At 41.5% G+C, this 20,551-nt stretch overlaps 2 protein-coding genes across 3 annotated transcripts in view; one reads left to right on the top strand and one right to left on the bottom strand.

Moving 5' to 3' along the window:
* Window positions 1–445: 445 nt before the first annotated feature.
* cdc73 (cell division cycle 73, Paf1/RNA polymerase II complex component, homolog (S. cerevisiae)) overlaps window positions 446–20,551 on the top strand; it is a 31,453-nt gene continuing 11,347 nt past the window's right edge. The window contains exons 1-10 of the mRNA XM_034104355.1: window positions 446–609; window positions 1,223–1,328; window positions 1,463–1,532; window positions 1,760–1,822; window positions 2,844–2,896; window positions 3,408–3,496; window positions 6,376–6,589; window positions 9,783–9,881; window positions 10,392–10,470; window positions 10,900–10,964. Coding sequence (XP_033960246.1) covers window positions 479–609; window positions 1,223–1,328; window positions 1,463–1,532; window positions 1,760–1,822; window positions 2,844–2,896; window positions 3,408–3,496; window positions 6,376–6,589; window positions 9,783–9,881; window positions 10,392–10,470; window positions 10,900–10,964 — 969 coding nt within the window. The 5' untranslated portion in view covers window positions 446–478. The remainder of the gene's footprint in view (window positions 610–1,222; window positions 1,329–1,462; window positions 1,533–1,759; window positions 1,823–2,843; window positions 2,897–3,407; window positions 3,497–6,375; window positions 6,590–9,782; window positions 9,882–10,391; window positions 10,471–10,899; window positions 10,965–20,551) is intronic.
* LOC117462228 (beta-1,3-galactosyltransferase 2-like) lies at window positions 14,286–18,315 on the bottom strand. 2 transcript variants are annotated; one of them, XM_034104356.2, is made up of 2 exons: window positions 17,578–18,315; window positions 14,286–16,197 (listed from the first exon to the last, which is right to left on the bottom strand). In XM_034104356.2, the coding sequence occupies exon 2, from the start codon at window positions 15,971–15,973 to the stop codon at window positions 14,714–14,716; it is 1,260 nt and encodes a 419-aa protein (XP_033960247.1). In that variant the 5' UTR covers window positions 15,974–16,197; window positions 17,578–18,315; the 3' UTR covers window positions 14,286–14,713. The 2 variants fall into 2 exon arrangements, with proteins under 2 accessions (XP_033960247.1, XP_033960248.1); XM_034104357.2 differs by lacking the exon at window positions 17,578–18,315 and adding an exon at window positions 17,243–17,319.

Below are 20,551 nucleotides of genomic sequence, written 5' to 3'. Positions count from 1 at the left end.
TTTAATTACTTTGTATACTGCTGCTAGTTATCTTTAATAACCTTTAATTATTTGTCAATGTTCATTTATTAGTTGTTTTATATTATTGTATTAATAATGTTCATCTGTAAAGTAACTATGACTAAAGCTCTCAGATACATTTTGTTTTAAAGGTACTATATTGGCTTTCAAAATGTAATGAAATCAAAGTAAAACGTAGCATAAAATGAGTACCACCAAATTGTACTTGTACAATACTTGACTAAATATAGCCTACCAAGTATAGCCTACATACTATGGGAGGAGTGTCCTTGGACTCTAAACCGTATTGTGGGAATTACCTTTATCTATATTGGATGTTTAATTAAACCTGGCAAAGGTGACGAAGATGTTTTTAATGGACGTTTATGTCTAAAAAGTTTGGTTCAGGCATCCTGCGAGGCCACATGATGTTGATAACCGGGGTCCTGGCAAACACACTACATCAAGACAAGTGAAGATGGCGGATGTGTTGAGTGTTCTCCGTCAGTATAACATCCAGAAAAAAGTAATCGTCGCTAAAGGAGATGAAGTTATTTTCGGGGAGTTCTCCTGGCCGAAAAATGTCAAGACCAACTACATAATCTGGGGGTATGTCACTGCTAAAACCTCTTTAAATCGCTTCTGTGGGCCCGCAGCTGGAGCTCATCGGTGCCTTGTGCTGCCACTAACGGCGGAGAGGCTCAATAGCTACATGCTAATATGCTAACCTAACTCCTCTCCTCGCTGTAACTTAATACTTTAAGCAGTCTTTTTTAACTTTAGCTTAACACTAAAATACTGTTCATACACTATGAAGCCATTATCCGAATCCTTATGCATTTTTATTTCTATTTTTAAATGTTTTTATGACATTGCTACAGCTAAACTTGCATCTGTGATGTGATGCTAACTAGTTAGCGACGTTAGCTAGCGTTGAGTTATGTTCCCATGGAGTCAGGGATACAGTGGATGAAGTGGAAACTTCATGTGTTTATTAGCCACAGTCATAAGCATATTTGTTTATCTTGTAGAAAAGCTCAATATAAGGCGGATAATTAGTTTGCTGAAGGCTTAGTAGATTAGCTAACCGGATAACTGTTGATAGTTCTGTAAATGTAGTGTAGATATTAGCTTAAACCTGCACTGTACATTTCAGTATTATGCTATGCCTCTCCAATGAACTCTCAGTAATGTTTCTCTTCGCTTGTTTTTCTACCTGCAGTACTGGTAAAGAGGGCCAGCCCAAAGAGTACTATACTTTGGACTCTATCTTGTTTTTGCTCAACAATGTGCATCTCCCGCATCCCTCCTATGTCCGAAGAGCTGCAGTAAGTGATCTAGAATAACTGTCAAAGTACCTGTCAGTGTCAGGTCGATCCTCTAATTCTGTTTCATTTGTTATCCTATATGCATCATATTATTATTCATAGAGTATTTGTGTGTGATTGCTTGTCGTTTATAGACAGAGAACATCCCTGTTGTCAGGCGACCTGATCGAAAAGGCTTGCTGTCATATCTCAATGGAGAGAGTTGTAAGTAACATTTGTGAAATCATGTTGATTGTACATTGATTTTCTCATTCGTACAGGATGTACATTTTTTCTCTCGTGTATATATAAACTCTTTCCTGGTTTAAATTGGATTAAGCATTATAAGTAAAAGACAGTTCTCATTGATAAAGCCCTAAGAAGAGGGGCGTAGCTATACTTGGTCCGATTGGTAACCTATTAACGCAGTTTCTGACTTTGTGTTTTCACAGCTACATCGACAAGTATTGACAGAAGTGCGCCTATAGAAATAGGTTTGCAAAGGCCTACGCAAGGTGAGTTCACACACTATGTACTCAGATGTGGTATTGATTCACTGGGATATGAGATATTTTCTATTGGGGTAGTGTCCATATACCTTATATGTGACCCTATGTGAACTCTATCGAAATCAGTCGGAAGTCGCAACGGCTCATTTCAAAATAAACGTGGATTTGCGTAAAAAAAAATGTTTTTCGGGGTTCGGGTGTTTTGTTTGATTTTAAACAAACAATGTCTTGGCTTTCAGAATATGAAACTGTTATTTCCAAAATCACACGATAAATACATTTTTGAAGCTTGTAAAGGGAAGAAGACAGCTCTCCCTCGCCACTCTGCTATTCCGCAGCGCCGCCCCCCCTCCCTCCGCTGACATTATGAATGTAAGGCGTATAGTAATCATAGATAACACGGCAGGGTCCGTTACAGTTTGTTTTCATCTGATTTCAAATAAACAAAGTCTTGGCTTTCAGAATATGAAACTTATTTCGGCAAATTCAGATGATAAATACAACTTTGAAGCTTGTAACGGCATAATTACAAGCGGAGAACGGAGTAACTTGACGTCACAACAGGCATAACAACAGCCGGTGTTTCTCGTGAGTGTTTTCCCCGGGAAACAAACATACATACACACACACACACACTCGCGAGCTTCCCCCAGACCAGTAATACAAACGAAATGATCTTCCCTCTGGAGTATTTTGATCATTTGCTAATAACCAATCAGATCGATGGATTCCAGAGAAGAGGAAACTTTAAAGGACTTTTTCTCAAAATGAGGACTCGGTGACAGTCATTAAATAATGTGACATATTTTGCTTAATGTTTGGAGAACAACAACAATCCTGATATCATTAGAAAGCTAGGAATCTCCTCTTTCCAGCAGTGTATACAACTCAAAATGGGTCTTCTGGTCAATGCGACTGATTTCGATAGGCCAGGTCACATATATGAGGTAGTGTCTCAGTCCGTTACAAGTTGGTAACTGAATTGACTCTGCAGCAAAATAATACAACTGTTCTACTTTTTTGTTAGTCAAACGAGCAGCTGATGAGGTATCTTCGGAAACCAAAAAACCAAGGATTGAGGTAAGCTGACATGAAATATCCTCCACTAACATTGGCTTTGAGTACTCAAATGATGGAGCTATCCCTCGAGTGGTTGCAGTACATAAATAATGTAATTCTAAAGGGGGTAACAATGTAATTGTTTATTGGTATCAGAAAAAATCTATAAGTTCCTGAATCTAAATAAATGTCAGGGAGCTTTTGTCCTTAAATGAGACCAAAATGTTTGCAACCATATAAAAGAACATGACTATTTTATCTAAAATGTCGGTTACATTTAGGATTTAAGAGAATTAATGAACATGACTCAAAATATTTAGCATTAGATGATTTTGCATATTAAATATTTAGTTCAGTCATTATACATTAAGCCAAAATAAATTGGTCAGTGTTTTTATGTTTTGTAGTGAATAAAATGCATTCTTGTTGAAGTTACAAAATAAATTGGTTCCTGGTAAACCATAGATATAACATTATTCATCCTGTTTTATTCTTTAGTTTGCTAACAGTGTGTACAACACTTTCTCTTCAGGATGAAGAGCGAGTGCGCCTGGATAAGGAGCGCCTGGCCGCCCGTCTGGAGGGCCACAAAGAGGGCATCGTGCAGACTGACCAGATCAGGTATTGTAGCGGATATATCTCCTCACAACAAAATCCAAATCAAACCAAATGCCGAATAAAGTCCATTGGCCGGGCACACGTTTAGTTTGTTCCGTTTATTTTCTTAGCTTTTAACCAAAACAGGAGCATTGGCTTAAACGTTTTCTCTTGCCTTTTGCCAGGAGCAAACTACTCCTCCACCTGTCTACCAATGAATACCTAGGCCTTCAGAACAAAAGCATCTACAACTTAACGACACTAAATGATGATCAAATTACTCTTTACAAAACAGAAATGTGATAGATATTTTTAACTATAAAAAAATACAAAACAATGAATATGTATTTGAAGTGTTTTGTGTTTTTGTTAAACATTGTCAGTGCTAACAGCTCAATTTGAATGTAGTTGGTGGATTTTGGGCTGCACAATGTTTTATTTATTATTTAATCATGGTTGCAAAGTCAACCTATAGAAAGCTACACTTTTAAATGTATGATTCTTTGTTTCGTGTTTGGTTCAGTGAAATAATGTTGGAAATAAGACATTTGGCATCTGAGGCTTAATGGGTGACTACCAATCACAGGGTCAGTTGTTCAATCCCAGCCCCTGTAAAGTGTCTCCCTGGTTAAAATACTTATCCCTAAATTGTTCCTGTAGGCACGTCTAATATATATTGAAGTGTATGTAAGTCGCTTTGGGTAAAGGCCTCAGTTAAATGTAATGTTAAAACAAAAACGAAATGCAGTAGAATGGCAGACCTGTGTACGGTTTAATATCTGTTTACTACCGTTACAGCAGAGATATTAAACAGCGTTATCGTTTATATATTCCTCATATCGTGCAGTCCTACTGATTGTCATGTTTTACAACACAGAGCAGTGATCTTTTATTAAAACAATATCTTAATTTCACACGTTATAATTGATACGTGTGGTTGTGAAATTTATTTATTTTTGGCTTAATGACGGTTGGAAGGAATATCATTTCAGTTCACACGTCCGTACTTGAGTCTTAGTTGCATGAGATGTTTTGTTAATATGACTGTAGTGGGTGGCTATGTCTGACGGTCTGTGTGTGGACCCCAGAAACCAGAGGTGTGGACTCGAGTCACATGACTTGGACTTGAGTCACCAATTTGATGACTTTGGACTCGACTTGACAAAATCACAAAACACTTGCGACTTGACTTGGACTTGAACAGCAATGACTCCGGACTTGACTTGGACTTGAGCCTTCTGACTTGATGATTTCATTCAGAGGTCTCCAACACGCCGATCGCGAGATGCCGCTAGAAGAGCAGACTCCCGTTGGGGAGAGCAGAATCTTCAGCCGCTCCTACTCTTGCTGAGAATCCTTGCAGGCAGGGGCGGGACTTTATTTTGCTGAGCCACCATGCGGCCAATAATATGCGAGGACACACTAGGATCATACCATTATGTGAAAGAAGGGTGGGGGGCAGACGATCCAAAGACAGCAGGTGTCGTGGTACAGGCCAGCGACAGGGAGACGGGGAGCCGGATTTAAATGCAAGCGCGTTGGAAAAAGTCAAGAAATGACTGAAAAAAGAAGCTGCATTTCAATGATACTGGAGAAAGTAAAGCTGAGTGCAGGATTTGTAAAATGAAAATAACCTTCAGAGCGGTTGTTGTTTTTGGTAACCACTCAGGATTTATTGTCAGAGGTGGGAGAAGTTCAGAGCTTGTACTTGAGTAAAAGTACCAGAGTGTAGGAATACTCGGTTACAATCAAAAGTCCTGCATTCAAAATGTTACAAGTAAAAGTAGAAAAGTATTACCATCAAAATATAGTTAAAAGATAGAGATAGATTGTGGGTCCCTTACAACATGTTGTACACAGTGATAAACATTCTGTCACCTCAACATCAGGGATCTTATCCATTAAACTCCTTCTGAATCAAACCGTCACGGTAGCCTTGCCTTACTGATCCCTCTTCAAATAGAAGGCAACATGTTAATTTACCAGCAGAGAGAAAATGGATTATTAAATTATTAATGTGACTAATAAAGAGCAGTTTAATTATTAAGTATTATTCTGTTGAGCGATGTCATTACATTTGGTGAAAAGCACAAAAGGACTCAAAGTTTAGGACTTGGACTTGAACTTGCCCATCCTGACTTGAGACTTGACTCGGACTTGCAAAACAATGACTTGGTCCCACCTCTGCCAGAAACACTAGCTAAAGCTCATGATGGTGCCTATTGGGATCCTAATAAAGATAAATATCCATTTAAATTAGGGATGGTCCGATCGATATCGGCCGATATTCACTCTCTGCCGATCGATCGGTGCTCTCTATAAAAGCATGACGTAAAATACATGACACTTTTCTCTGTGCGCGGCAGAACAAGCTCGCCAAAATCGCTTCACCGGTCTGGCATTATTTTAAGGTGTCCGAAAAAGACAATAAAATAGCGGTATGCAACGTGTGTGTAGCAGAAATCCTGCAGCTCCACCCGCTGTGACGGACCGGTGAGCGGAGCGAAACACTCAAGTGTTAGACCTAACACACTTAGCTATTGTATCTACCTCTGGAACTAACTACACTAGTATGTATTCTTCCCTGTCGGGTCACTCATTACTGGATCAGTGAGCTGCATGAGATACTGACAGACTGTCAGGAGGGGGAGAGAGCGCTTCCGCTCATTGCTCCCGTGTTATTCTCCAAAGTGAATGTAAACTTGAATAATGTACTTCATTTGAATGTAATAATTATGTTGGTTGTTGTTTGTGGAAGCGCCAGTGAATGAGTTTTAAACATCACTTTAAATGGAAGACCCCCATAGGCCCCGCCCACTCGATCGGACCGGCGATCGGCCCCAAAATTGGCGATCGGAGCATCCCTAATTTAAATGACCTTCACTATCATCCTCTTCCTCCAGATCACTGTCTGAGGCCATGTCTGTGGAGAAAATCGCCGCCATCAAAGCCAAGATCATGGCCAAGAAACGTTCCACCATCAAAACGGATCTGGACGATGACATCACCCTGAAGCAGAGGAGCTTCGTGGACGCAGAAGTGGATGTGACCAGAGACATTGTCAGCAGGGAGAGGGTGTGGAGGACCAGGACCACCATCCTGCAGAGCACCGGGAAGGTCAGAGTCCGATCACTGTGACGATTCACCCAACCACTGGAATAATTAACAAAGTATATTCCATAAAACAATTGATAGGAATGCTATATAAAGTAGAGAAATCAACAAATGATGTACATTTTAGGGATCCAACGATACATTGGCCTAACATCAGAATCACCCTGTGTTAACTGTACCATTTAAATATGGTAACATGCTCTCATGGCAGTAACCGATGTGTATCCGTTTCACTCGGCAATGTGACCACGTAGTTATCAAAGGTTACATTGGCTGTAAAAAAATGTTGGAAAATATCTGAAGACTAACACATGCATGCTCTGTTATTTTATTACATACCATTTGATTAAATATAATTGTTTTGCTATTTAAAAAAATGACGGGTTACAGATTGAGGACAGCGAAGAAGTCAAACACTTGGTGCTTCACATCTTCTCATTGAGGTGCTAATTGTAGCAGGAAAGGGGCTGCTGTATACAACACATGTAGAAATGTGTGCTCATTCAAAGTAACTGTGAAAAAGAACTGAGAGAAAGTTTGACCTTCTTTTTTTTATAAAAACAATTAGTTTCCTAGGTGAAATGAGTAATAAGTAACAAAACAAGAAACAGAAAATCTTGGGGGGAAATTTTCAATCTCTGCATATCTTAGTAAATATATAATATTTGTACGCATTACCAGATATTGAATTTGCCATTATTGTGACCATTTAGCAGTGCCTTCAAACGGCGCATGTATGAGAGACTTTGTACTAAAATGTGCATACCTGATCCAAGAATGCCCCGACCCTATTTATCAAACGTGCTGAACTCTCTGTGACATTTGTGTCAGAATAAGACAGCCCAACTGGTTCCACACCCTGAGTGTAGCTAAATAGAAAGCCCAACCACTAGATGGCAGCAGCAGAATGTTTTTCACCCCCAGTGTTAGCTGGGAAATTATGAGTTTTTATCACTGAAGGACATTAGGCGCATTCACACTGCAGTACTTTTCCCAAAAAGGTTCATGAGAACTCTTTAGTTCTCATGAACTAAGTACAGATCGCGTTCACACCGGAAAAAGTTCCTGGGGGAGGATTAGCCAAATGAAGCCGCTGACCTCACTTCTTCTTCTTCTCCTTTGGGTTTACTGGCAGGCCGCAACCCACTTCACGGCGTATACTGCCGCCCAAAGTCCCCGGCCGGAAGTCCCCGGAGTTGGGGAAGGCTTCAGTAGAAGCTGCTGGGAGTCCCAGCAGCTTCTACTGAAGCCTTCCGAGTAAATCGCCAGAACGCCGACACCTCCTCATCTCCACCGCTCCCATGTTTTATTTTGTGTTGCCATAAGTTAGTCTCTCTGCGTGTCTGCGCTGGGCTAATGCTAATAATGCTAATGCGAGGATAATAAAATGGCGACTTCACAAAACTTTTTGGGAGTTTTACGGGGGGTGGTTTGCAATCCGCCCAGCCAATCAGAAATAGGAACCTTTTTCTCCCACGAAAGTCCCTGCTCTCTAGCAGGGACGGAAAAGGGGGTGAAAAGGTTCTCATGAACTCATTTTAGTTCCGGCTCTTTTTGGTGTGAACGCAACAAAAGCGTTCTCATGAACCTTTGTGGGAAAAGTACTGCGGTGTGAATGCGCCTTTTGGCATGCTCATCTCAAATCCATTATATTGTCGAGTGGCCATATGTTTACAGTAATAATTCCGGCAGCCTTTAAACCACTTTCCATATCTAATCTGTACACAGATGGCCAAATCTAGAACGTATCCCTTGCGCCACATCATTTTAAGAAGAGCATTTTGCAGTTTGCTTTTAATACCAGGGCTCTCGACTAACTTTTTTCACCATCCTCCCGGAACCGTCCCGAAATACAATCTAAGCCGTCCCGAAATTAATGTGGACCGTCCCGAAGTTAAAATGTTAGTTTTTCTACATTATCATTAGTTAAAATCATTCAAAGTGACCTTTAAGATAAATAAAACATCATACAAATCATTAGATGATAATCCATCAACCTTTTTATTTGAGTAAATCATTCAATCACATAAACAAAGGTCAAATATATTTAAACAAACGAGAAAATTACTCTAATATTGAATCCAATCAAGTCCCATCCAATAAACAAAACAATCCAACACTGTCCTGAAGACAGAACCCAGAGTGACCACTAACCAGGATGACAGTCTGTAACACAGTCAGGAGGCCCCGCCCCCTCGCACACAGACGGGGGAGAGAGAGATCTCGTCTGGATTGGAAAGCTCGAAAATACATCATAGACGCCTGTTGTAGTCTTATTGCATATTAGAAACGGAGTTGGTGAAACTAAAACTGCGATATAATGTGTATGTAGCAATAATACATATGACATATATTTTTTAAATGTCTCCAGTACCGATAAAAAGTCCACTAACGTCGGAGCTTAACGTTACCACTGTCTTTAATAATTCCGGCCCGGGGCCCGTTTAACACCGGGGCTCGGTACCCATCCCTACATGGGGAGAGGCGCAGCATATTGCTAAGGACTAAATACGGGGGAGGGTTCTCTTCTCAGCCTTATTACCCATAGGGGATGAAGAGGAGTAAGTAAATAAAGAGGCCGGCGCTCCAGGGTCTGGTTCTGCTGTGCGTTTTTGTGATGTAACGGTAAAACATTTCAGAATTCCTCCACGGGATGCCATTGGACATCACTCAGCCCGCGAAATACACACTCAGTACAGCTAGACCATAGAGAGCTAGACCCGCGAATTTGCGGGCCAGGAATTCGCGGGCACAGCTGTAGCTACGTGTGTGTATTTCGCGGGTTGCTAAATGTTTTGTGTGTGTGTTTATGTTGACAATGTTGTCCTTAAGCTCGAGCCCTGTAATACAATTTCATATTTATTTTACACAATTGTGTCTTTGTTGCATTAGGTTCTTTTATTGGTAGAGTTTTGGGGTTATTCATTTAGGGGTCTTTTAATGACTGAATAATTAAATCACAGTGTATTCACAATATTTTCCTTATTTGTAATGGACAACTTGAAAGCACATCCTTCTATCCAGATGTGTTGCAAATGGTTCTAATGAAGGACAGTTTCACGTGTAAGCCTTATGTCTGGTCCCAAAAGCCTTGACGTAACTCACTTACTGTTGTTCACCAGATTATGAAAAAATCATTTATTTTGTGCAAGGTGGTTGAATTCGGCACATCCTTCTCTCTCCTGTTCCTCTGCAGAACTTCTCCAAGAACATCTTCGCCATCCTTCAGTCGGTGAAAGCCAGAGAAGAAGGGCGCGCCCCCGAGCAGAGGCCCGCACCAAACACTACTCAAGTGGTAAGAAGGACATACCGTGTGCAGTAAATATGCGTTGGAGGCGGGGTACCATTCATTCCTATGAAAGTTGCTCAGTGGCGCTTAAAGCCTAAATGGCCAGACATGTGTCCATATATAGCTGAAAGCAGCACTAAGCCACTCCTTAAAGACAGTATAGCCCCGCCCCCTTTTCAGTCAAAATAAAGAATTGGCGCTAAGCGGGAAAGAATGCTTGGACGGCCTCAGAAATTGTATTTACTGCCAGTCAAATGACAGCAGATATTCAGACCCGAAAGGGGTAGACGGAGATGTAAAGTACTCTGATGCATTTCAATAGCAAGTATTCCTTTATTTATTTTAGAAAAAGATGGTGTAATTTATTTCCTAACAAATCTCAAAATGAACTGAAAGGTTGTTATTTAACTTATTAAAGCAGTGGCAAGTCTATGAATTATTGCTTCGGTTGTGACCCTGTAGTGTCCGACTGACGGGCACATACAGTAACACTTTATTTGTGTTTGATACATCCAGGACCCGTCCCTAAGGAACAAGCAGCCTGTGCCTGCCGCCTACAACAGATACGATCAGGAGCGATTCAAAGGAAAAGAGGGTGAGTTTGATTTCTGCTTTTGTAGCTCATTTTAATCTTCTACAAATGTGTGTGTGCAGTACTCGCTACATGCTTTGCCCGTCTTAATTTACACACGAATGACGACGCAAATGGAATGAAAAAAAAAGATTGAACAAAGATTACCAGGTGTAACGGCAATCCTGTTCACAGAAGTCGACTTCCTCTCGTTTCACGTCCTTCACATAAATGAGGTGACATTTGATTTGACAATAAAATATTATCATATTGAAAATCACTAAATTATTTTCTGCAAATTCCATTTTTCCCTCACGTTTTATATTGCATTTTAATCTGATATTTGTCAAATGTTCCTCATGTATGGTTCCTCAGTGTCATCATTGTATGTTATGCTTTAAATGTCCCGTGTTATTCTGTCTGTAATCTACATATTCTGTGTTGTTTTTATAGAAACGGAGGGTTTCAAAATTGATACCATGGGCACCTACCACGGCATGACCCTGAAGTCAGTGACGGTAAGTGCTGACGGTGTTGTGACTCATCCCATAGATACACTGCATGTGAACGCCACTCCATTTATAATCAAGGCTATCTGCTAGAGCATCTGCTAGTGTTATCATATTTTCGATTACTGCCATGTAATGACTTAAAGCATCGGACTTCCCATCCACTTAATCTGTCTTTTGTAGCTACATGAAGTTAAACAAACATGTTTTAAAAGGTAATGAGTTGGTGACTGTAACTCTGTGACATGAGTCAAGTTTACTTTCTCAAATGTTATTTCCAGGAATACATATTATTGCATTACATTTTGGTCGCTAGCTGAAGCTTTAACAAAATAAAGAGTACCTCAGTTACCTCTAATCATTAACCCATGTTTGTATAATTGAGTTAACTCCGTGTGTTGCTGACGTGGAAAAGTTACTCGTGGATGGGGCTACAGAGCTACTAGCAGGCATGAGAATCACTCACCTTTCGGCGAAATTCGCCGTTTTGAATCCAAAATAGGTCGTTTGTGTGATTCATGTAGATCTGCAATAATTACCTACGGGTGCGTTCGTTAATATTAACTGTGCGGTCCGGAGTCACTGTGGTACAGACTGGACCGCAGAAATACTCAGATCTTGTACTTGATTAAAAGTAGAAGTACTCAGGTCTTGTACTTGAGTAAAAGTAGAAGTTACAGAGTGTAGGAATACTCTGTTAGTAAAAGTACTGCATTCAAAATGTTCCTCAAGTAAAAGTAGAAAAGTATTCTCATCAAAATATAGTGAAAGTGGCGGCAGTAAAAGTAGTCATTGTGCAGATTGGTCCATTTCAGAATAATATATATGATATGTTTTATAATGATTGATCATGAAAGTCTTCTCAAAGCTGGTAAAGGTGCAGCTAGTTTGAATGACTTTGTAGACTGCAGGGTAGCTGGTGGATTTACTCCAGGTGGAACTAAAGTCTGATTCAACACTTGATTAGATTTCACATCATTCATCCTGATCTGTGAAGTAACTAAAGGTATTAAATACATGTAGTGGAGGAAAAGTACACCATTTACCTCTGAACTGTAGAGGAGAAGAAGAACAAAGTAGCAAAACAGTATCTCAAAATTGTACCCAAGTATAGTACTTGAGTTTATGAATTTAGTTACTTTACACCAGATGCCATAAAGATAGAAAGACTAAGCCTTGCAAAGAGGCATGACAATAGATTTTCAAAATGCTCAACAGTGCTGCCAAAATTATAAACTGACTGCTACACAATTAAAATAAATGCTTTTATATATTTCTATTAGATGTGACTCTGTAGCGTTTCTGTTATTATTAACACTGCTGCTTTAGTTGTTCTGACTGCTAAAATCCTGTTATTCCTCATTTTAAAGCCGATATTCCGTGGGGTCAGGGGGCTCGGGTCCTTGTCACCTTTTCCATACCTGATGAGTTTGCATCCCTGATAATACTTAGTAAGGAGGTCATAATATTTTTGACTCATGGCTGAAGTTAAGTTTCTCCAGCTCTCCCCAGGTTGGCAAAAAAACCTGCATCTCAAAATGCATCAGATTGATGCTTTAAAATATGGAATATTCAAAATGTTCTTCCGGGGGAGCATGCCCCCGGACCCCCCTAGAGGGATAATATCCTTCTCACCTTTTTCACCCCTGACCCGTTTTCATGCCTGTACTAGAAAGACAGTCGAACCCGGTGCATTTCTCCGTCTGGATGTGGTGCACTTTTGCTAAATGTTTAGACAAATTGCTCGTGTTACCGCCCTTACATGCTAAACACTTATTGCACTATTGGCAGGGCAGGGGTAGACATTAAGGGTAAAATGCCACTGGCCCTCCGGGCCGGTGGAATTGTATTATCACTGGCCCCACCATTGTAACCACTGGCCCGGAGCATTCGTCCAAAAAAAAATCGAATAATAATGAAGAAAATTAACACGCAATAGTAATTGATGCACTAACTACATTACTACTTGTTCTACAACATTTGAATAATCAGTTCTTCCTCATTTTCCTCAATTGTTCATATTTGGTTTATTAAAATAATTATATTGTGGTCATTGTTAAAAAATGCTATTATTATTTGTATAATGCACTTTCTGCCTTCCTGTCATCAGGAGTTAGAAATGTAATGGCTATAGATTAGATTAGAACCTTCATTATCCTAAACTGCTGGGACATTTCCCTAAAGCCAATACCTTTTATATTTTCTACTCTTCACTTACTTGTCAGCATAGGTCGGCATTGATGTACAGAGCCGACAGAAGACCTTGTTTATATTGGCATCATATTGAGTGGTGCAGTGACGCCTCCTGAAACCAGGAAGTAAGCTGCTGGTTCCCTCCACAAAAAGCAATGGGATTTCTCCACAGGGTTTTGGAAAATAGCTGGAAATAAGGTCTGTGGAAAACAAACCTGTTTGATAAATGCACGTTTTGTTCAGCCGGATAATCTCCACATGCCTACCCTACTTTTATAATGTTCGAATCATAAATCTAATCGATAGATTATAAAAGGGTTTTAGGACGCGTCACTGCACCACTAGAAGCCAACTCCATCGATCAAGCTGGCTGAAACATTCTCTCCCTCTTCTTCTCATACTCCCTGTCACTCTCCTTTAACTCTTCCAGTGACTTTCTTTCATTTGAAGATGGTTTTTGCCCAGCGCTTGGCCGGTTACCGCTGGTATTAAAAACATGTTGGGGAATGGTTAGGTGGCGCGATAGTCTGTAGTGAAGGAGCGCGCTCCCGCTCACGGGAGCCTGCTCGCGCTGCGCAGCAAACAGCTGTTTGCTTTTCACCCAACAACGACAAGCGGCTCACGAAACGCTATGTTGTAGCGTTGATAAACGAAACAATTTAACAAAATTGCTAGTCAAAATACCAATACCACAGGAACCATTTTTTTTTTAAAACAATATTTTTAGTGGCCCGAGCGGGCAAGTGGAAAGTACGTTATGCTGGCCCGGGGTGTCTAAATAGTGCTTCCGGGCCAGCGGGCCATTTATAATGTCGAGCCCTGACGAGCATTGTCCACCTAGAGACGGGTAACATTTAACCACACCTTGGAGCGCTTCTCTCCGCCATCCCCGCCGTGTGTTGCAGCCGCGTGTGTGTAAACTGCCCCGCCCCCTCGCACACAGACGGGGGAGAGAGATCTCGTCTGGATTGGAAAGATCGAAAATACACCGACCATAGACGCATTTTTTTGTGTCTTTTTGCATATTAGAAACGAGTTGTCGACACTAAGACTGCGAGATAATGTTTATGTAGCAATAATACATATGTATGTATATGTATTTTTTAAATGTCTCCAGTACCGATAAAAAGACTGATAACGTTGGAGTTTAACGGCGCGTAAAACACAGGTGATGGCGTTACCAATGAATCGACGACTGAATTAGTTGGAAACTCATTTGGTCATCGATTTTAATCGAGTAAGTCGATTAGTTGTTGCACCCAAACACACACATTATTGAAAAACAGTAGCCTTTGCACCACAGTGACGCATCTTATCCCATTGTAAAATATACCGCTGTACATTAACCCTCCAGTGGTTTGACATATAAACATTTCCCATCTTTAGTACAAAATTGGTGATTTTTTTTTTTGTTGAGAATTTGAGTTCTTACACAACATGAATGCAGAATTTGGAGTCACCATATGGTTCATGTGTGGATTCATCCCTTGATCTCAAGGTAAGAAAAGCATAAGCTGAGATGACATTGTATCCAAACAAAGAGTGTTTAATGATATTATCTTAAGTTATTGAGCTGGTCTCTCTCTGTTCAGTCTATTGGAGCGTGTCCTCCCTGCTCTCGATATGTTGATGCAAGCGTTGTGTTTGTTGATCTGCAAGTGATGCCAGTATTTCAGCAATTCATTGGGATGGAACCCATGTGACGTTATAAGATGGCTGTACTTGCAGCTTGAGTAAGAAACACGCCAGTGGTTGAACAGGAACTCATTGGGTGGAGGAGTGGGCTCGATCCGGAGCTTGGCCAGACATACTCCGACATACACATCCTCCAGATGCAGGTGGCGAATTCTTAGCGAAGCGCGATAGATTTTCATGGCCAAGTCTCCGGAAAAGACATAACCAGTACCAGAGCAGAAGGTGGGATACTTGTCGCCCGGGTACAACTCAGGGGGCATGTACCACTTGCTGTCTTTGTTCCGGTTGGGTGCAAAGTTTCTCATGTTATTTCCCGTGAAGTAGTTCTTCCGTAGCTGCTGTTCTGGCCTGAGCAGCTTGTAAACGAGGTTCTCCGTGTTGACGAACATGTCGCTGTCCGTCTTCATGACGTATCCGGCTTCTGGGCAGTGAATAGCAACCCAGTTCATTCCCATCAATGTCTTATAGGTCAGGTTTTTGTAGGAATCCAGAAAGTCCTGCTGAATGATATCATGATACCTCCGGCTTTCTGCCTCCAGCATCTTTTGCTGTAAAAGTCCCAGCTCTCCGTCGTTTTTCCCCAGCAGAAAGAGCCGGATGAAACCCACATCCGGGGCCACGCTCTCGTTCCCCCATGTCTGTCGTATGGCATTTCTTGCCTCCACCTGCCGAGCCTCTGTGGCTATCAGCAAAACCAGAAATGGCGCGGGTCTGCTGTCTGCGCATTTGTCTGGCTCGTTGATGATATAAGTGAACGGTCCTTGGGTTATAGTGGCACTAAGATCTTCTTCTACACTTTGGCTAGTGTTGGCTGCCAGAGTGTTGTGAACACTTGGGTCCCCTTGAGGAGAGTAGACGGCATCCTTCTCAAGGGAGCTCATGTTGGCATTGGGTTTGAAAGTTGGCTGAGGAACAATGACGAACCTCCACGCTGAATGCGGGGCGCTCATGTTCCATTTGGCTTTAGTGGTATGAAGTTCACCACCCCCGAACACCACAGGGTGACCCTTCCACCACTGCATACCCGTGATTTTAGGCAGGTGGACCAGAAACACCAGAAGACCCAACAGTGAGAGGAGATAGAGGAAGTTAGTGACGTGCGTACAGCAGTGCCGCCGTCTCCACTGCATGGTTTCAACAGGACCGATTCACTCACACAGTCACGTTTGGAAGGCTGATTGTCTTCTGACAAGTCCTCATTCCCTGGAGGCTGATTTATTCGCAGGATTGCTTAAAGGGCAGAAGTTGGTCTCATTTCCCATGTATGTTCATCACATGACAATCCCATACGATGTTGTTGTCTGACGAGCCGTAAGCTGCTATTCTGCTCTACTGTTGCATGTCATGTGATCGCCTAGGAGACAGAAGAAGACATATATGAGCAACAAGATACAGCATGTCACATTTAAATGGCTAGACTTTAATTATATGGACAACAAATAAGGTATGTACAACAAAGCCATGACATAAATATTCAGGGTACATTTCTAAGGTCAGTTAATTGTCATCAATTTGTAGTCTTCAGTCAATCAACCTCCGTGTTCATGAAGTTGATTTAGCAAAAGCCAGAATTGGTCCCTTTCACTCTTTCGGCTAACACCCACAGCTCTAATCAGGCAGCTGCTACAAAGCTCTTAACTGTATTGCTGCCCTGTACCAAACAACAGATGAACAATGTTAGTGACCAGCTGGTGAAAATATTGGAGCATTTAGCAGCCAGATATTTCCCTCAGGAGTTGGACACTGATACTAAAGCTAATTTGTGGACTTACATTTATCAAGCAACCAAATGCACTCTAAATGATGTATTATGTTGCTCTGTTACTTCTCAAAAGAGTAACTGTATGCTAACACATTTGACGTATAAACCCAAGAGATTATATCTTCCTCTGCCCCAAGATAGTATGCAATACATTTATTGTCGGTTGAGGTTTCCATGATCATTTTATAATCCTAGTCTTTAGTTTTAAATCAAAGTCCGTTACCTCCTCTGCTGTCAGGATTCCTTTTTTACAAAACCAATTGCTTGCATTTAAAAAAAATGTCGTCTATTTTTCCGTGTGTCTGAAAAACATGTATTTTTTTCATGCAAGTATCATAAAGTGAAAAGACATGAAATCTATTTCCCTTCTTGCCTTGACTCTTTCCTGCCTCAGTCTCTCGTGGCCTCACAGATGAGGAACATCCAAATGCTAAATACTCTTCTAGGAACTTCCCATGCACATTTATAACGATAAACATAGTTCTGTATTCTGTGGGGTTAGTTCCCCAGCAGGCCGGAACAACAACATGCCGTTCACTGTAGACTTTCCTAGAAGTCACTCGCTTTTTGCTTTCTTAATATTTAACTGGACTTTCTTCCAGGCGAAGTAACGTTTGTTAATAGTTAAACGACATACTTTGCCTCTTGAACAGCATCGAGATGAGTAATGGTTACAGAATGAAGAGCCTGTGTCTGCGTGCTGCGAGCACCCAGAAGTCGAGTGTGGTCTCACAGTGTGTTACTTAGTTACACACTACCCTCTTAAAGGACCCCGACGAGACAAAGAGTGGTTTGTGAGATCGCACAGAAGCCCTGAAAAGACTTCTGTCGGCTCTCTTGCATGAATCAACCAAAATAGAACTAGTGTTTCCTTTTCATAAAGACACACCCATCACGTCCTCTACGGCACATAACTGAAACATTTGTCAGCTTAGCATTGAGGTCATTTGCATCTCCACAGCATAAACTCACCCGTTAGAATCTAGAAACTCATCTCGTTCTGGCAGCGATCGTTCTTGAATGTGATGCATTGCCCTTTTGGTCACTGCCTATAGCCACATCACAATCACAAGCAGTGTGTGCTTCCTCCATTTATTTCCCCTCAATGTGCGTCAAATCTTCTTTGACCCAGCCCACATGTGGCTGCCCAAAATGAAGGGAGAATGTGGTCCTCTTACGGACACTCGTCGATGTCTACCACAGGCATGTGTCTAGGTGTGCGTGAGAAGGACATGTGCCGAAGCTCCAGTGTTGCAGTCTCTCCATCTTCCTTGGCGCATTGTCCCCCGAGGCTTCACGCTGCCGCCGCTGCCTTTGGCCAGCGAGTAGAGAGCCAGTGGTTGGACAGCTAGCTGGGTGCTTTAACTGCCCCTGCTTATCCTGTTTTGTAGATCAAACCAGCAGTGGTTAGATAATCTCTGCATGATTAACATGTCTTACATCTCTCCGTTGGTGATGCTTTTCTTCTATTTTTGTGCTGATGCTCGTTTCCTTTCGCTCGTTCTTTATGATTCACATGCTCCGGTGTTGACATCCTTCCCCCTGTTCGCCTCTTGCTCCTTTTTCTCTGTTTCCATGTTCTTCTTTTTCACCCACCTCATTCACTGCGCTCTCTGCTGTGTTGTCTGCGAGACGGGTGAAAGCAGCAGCAGCAGCAGCAGCGGGGGAGGAGGAGGAAAACGAGTAGGCGGTAGTGCTTTGCTGTGCTCTGAAAGGCAGTTCGAGGCTCGGTGGCGATACGCTCTCCCACCACGTCACGCCGTCTCTGCTGCTGTTGCTGCCTGCTCTGTTAAAGAGGGGGGGGGGGGGGGGGGGGTTGGGGCCGCTGACCTATTTGTATTGACGCCCATTCTCCAGTAAGAGGAATAAAGCACATCTCAATTTGGCATGTAAGACCAGAGGAAAGAGCTCTTCCTGTCGGGATTTACACATATCTTGTGGATTTCCTAATCTGATTGAAAGATGTTACTGAGCAATGACGGACAAGCACAACTCAAAAGCCCATTTACTCGCAGTCTTAAATGCTTCCAATGCCAGTCTATTGTATCGGATGTGAATTGGAACAATGTTTCCGCTTTTTTTTTTTGCTGATCGGTGTTTCTACAGGTGCAAGTGAACCCTTTGGATTCTCCACACATAGCGTTGTGTGTTCCTTCCAAACAACTCAACTTTGGTTTCATCTGTCCACAGGATATGTTGCCAGTAGTGCTGTGGAACATCCAGGTGCTCTTTTGCAAATGTTTTTTCTGGACAGCAGTGGCTTCCTCCGTGGTGTCCTCCCATGAACTCCATTCTTGTTCAGTGTTGTACGTATCGTAGATTCGTCAACAGAGATGTTAGCATGTGCCAGAGATTTCTTTAAGTCTCTAGCTGACACTCTAGGACTCTTCTTCACCTCATTGAGCATTCTGCGCTGTGCTCTTGCAGTCATCTTTACAGGACGGCCACTCCTAGGGAGAGTAGCAACAGTGCTGAGCTTTCTCCATGTATAGACGACTTGTCTTACCGTGGACTGATGAACATCAAGGCTTTCAGAGATACTTCTGGAACCCTTTCCAGCTTTATGCAAGTCAGCCATTCTTAATCATAGGTCTTCTGAGAGCTCTTCTGAGCGAGGCATGGTTCACATCTGGCAATGCTTCTTAAGAATAGAAAATACAAAACTGGTGTGTATTTTCTATAGGGCAGGGCAGCTTTAACCAACACCTCCAATCTCGTCTCATTGATGGACTCCAGGTGGGCTGACTCCTGACTCCTATTAGCTCTTGAAGAAGTCTTTAGCCTAGGGGTTCACATACTTGTTCCACCCTGCACTGTGAATGTGTACATGGTGTGTTCAATAAAAACATGAACACATATCATTGTGTGGTATTAGTTTAAGCAGACTGTGTTTGTCTGTTGTTGTGACTTAGATGAAGATCAGAACACATTTTATGACCAGCTTATGCAGAAATCCAGGTCATTCCAAAGGGTTCACATACTTTTTCTTGCAACAGTAGACACCTTTTCAAACCAGGCTTAAATTGTATCTTTTTTGAGAGATAAAATGTTTCTTCAATTCACATAAGATTCAAAGTATCTCTCTCAGCAGACATATTTGTGGGTATTCGCTGGCAGCTACTATCTTTAAGAGGCCAATAAATAAATGTAATATGGCTCATACATTGAAAAATGCCTAGAGACACAGAACAATGAAGAGTTATCCAGCAAGCTGTCAATCAAATGACCAAGCGACCATTCCTGGTACATATCTATAGCCGCTTTCACACCAAGTACTTTGCCGTACTTAGTTCCCAGTACTTAGTCCCGCCGAACTCTTTAGTCCCGTAACTGTCCTAGTAAATCGAGTTCACACCGGAATAAGTCCCTGAGGGAGGATGAGGCAAATGAAGCCGCTGATGTCACTTCTTCTTCTTCTGCTTTAGGTTTACTGGCAGGCCGCAAACAACTTCACGGCGTATACTGCCACCCGAAGTCTAGTCTGGACTCCGGGACTTCGGGTGGCAGTAAATCGCCACCCGAAGCCCCGGGTAAATCGCCGGAAGCGCTGACACCTAGGCCTGTCACGATAATTAATTTTATTGGACGATACATTTTCCCGGAAATTATTGCGATAAACGATAATATTGTCGGCACTGTTGTAAGACCATTTTAGACCACTGACATAATGATAATATATAATAATAATAATAATAATAATTCAAGTACATCCTTTCAAACATAACTTTGTATTGAACATTCAACTTTGCAAATGAAATGTGAAATAATATTCAAATATATAAATTATATATAATAAATAAAATAAATACATTTAATTCTAACAAATTAATTAAAATCACACACAACCAAAACAATCAATTAAATAGACTCGGGCTGGAAAACAGAGCTCTGTCTTTATTTATATATATATATATTGGGGCTGCACGGTATTGAAAAAAAACTGACA

The sequence above is a fragment of the Pseudochaenichthys georgianus genome, chromosome 17 (genome assembly GCF_902827115.2).
Source record: "Pseudochaenichthys georgianus chromosome 17, fPseGeo1.2, whole genome shotgun sequence".
Lineage (NCBI taxonomy): Eukaryota > Metazoa > Chordata > Actinopteri > Perciformes > Channichthyidae > Pseudochaenichthys > Pseudochaenichthys georgianus.
The sequence above is the reverse complement of the archived record's forward strand: the minus strand, read 5'-3'. Positions and strand labels throughout refer to the sequence as shown.

Excerpts from the sequence above, each read along its gene's own strand:
- LOC117462228 (XM_034104356.2), bottom strand. The coding sequence starts at position 15,973 with ATGCAGTGGAGACGGCGGCACTGCTGTACGCACGTCACTAACTTCCTC.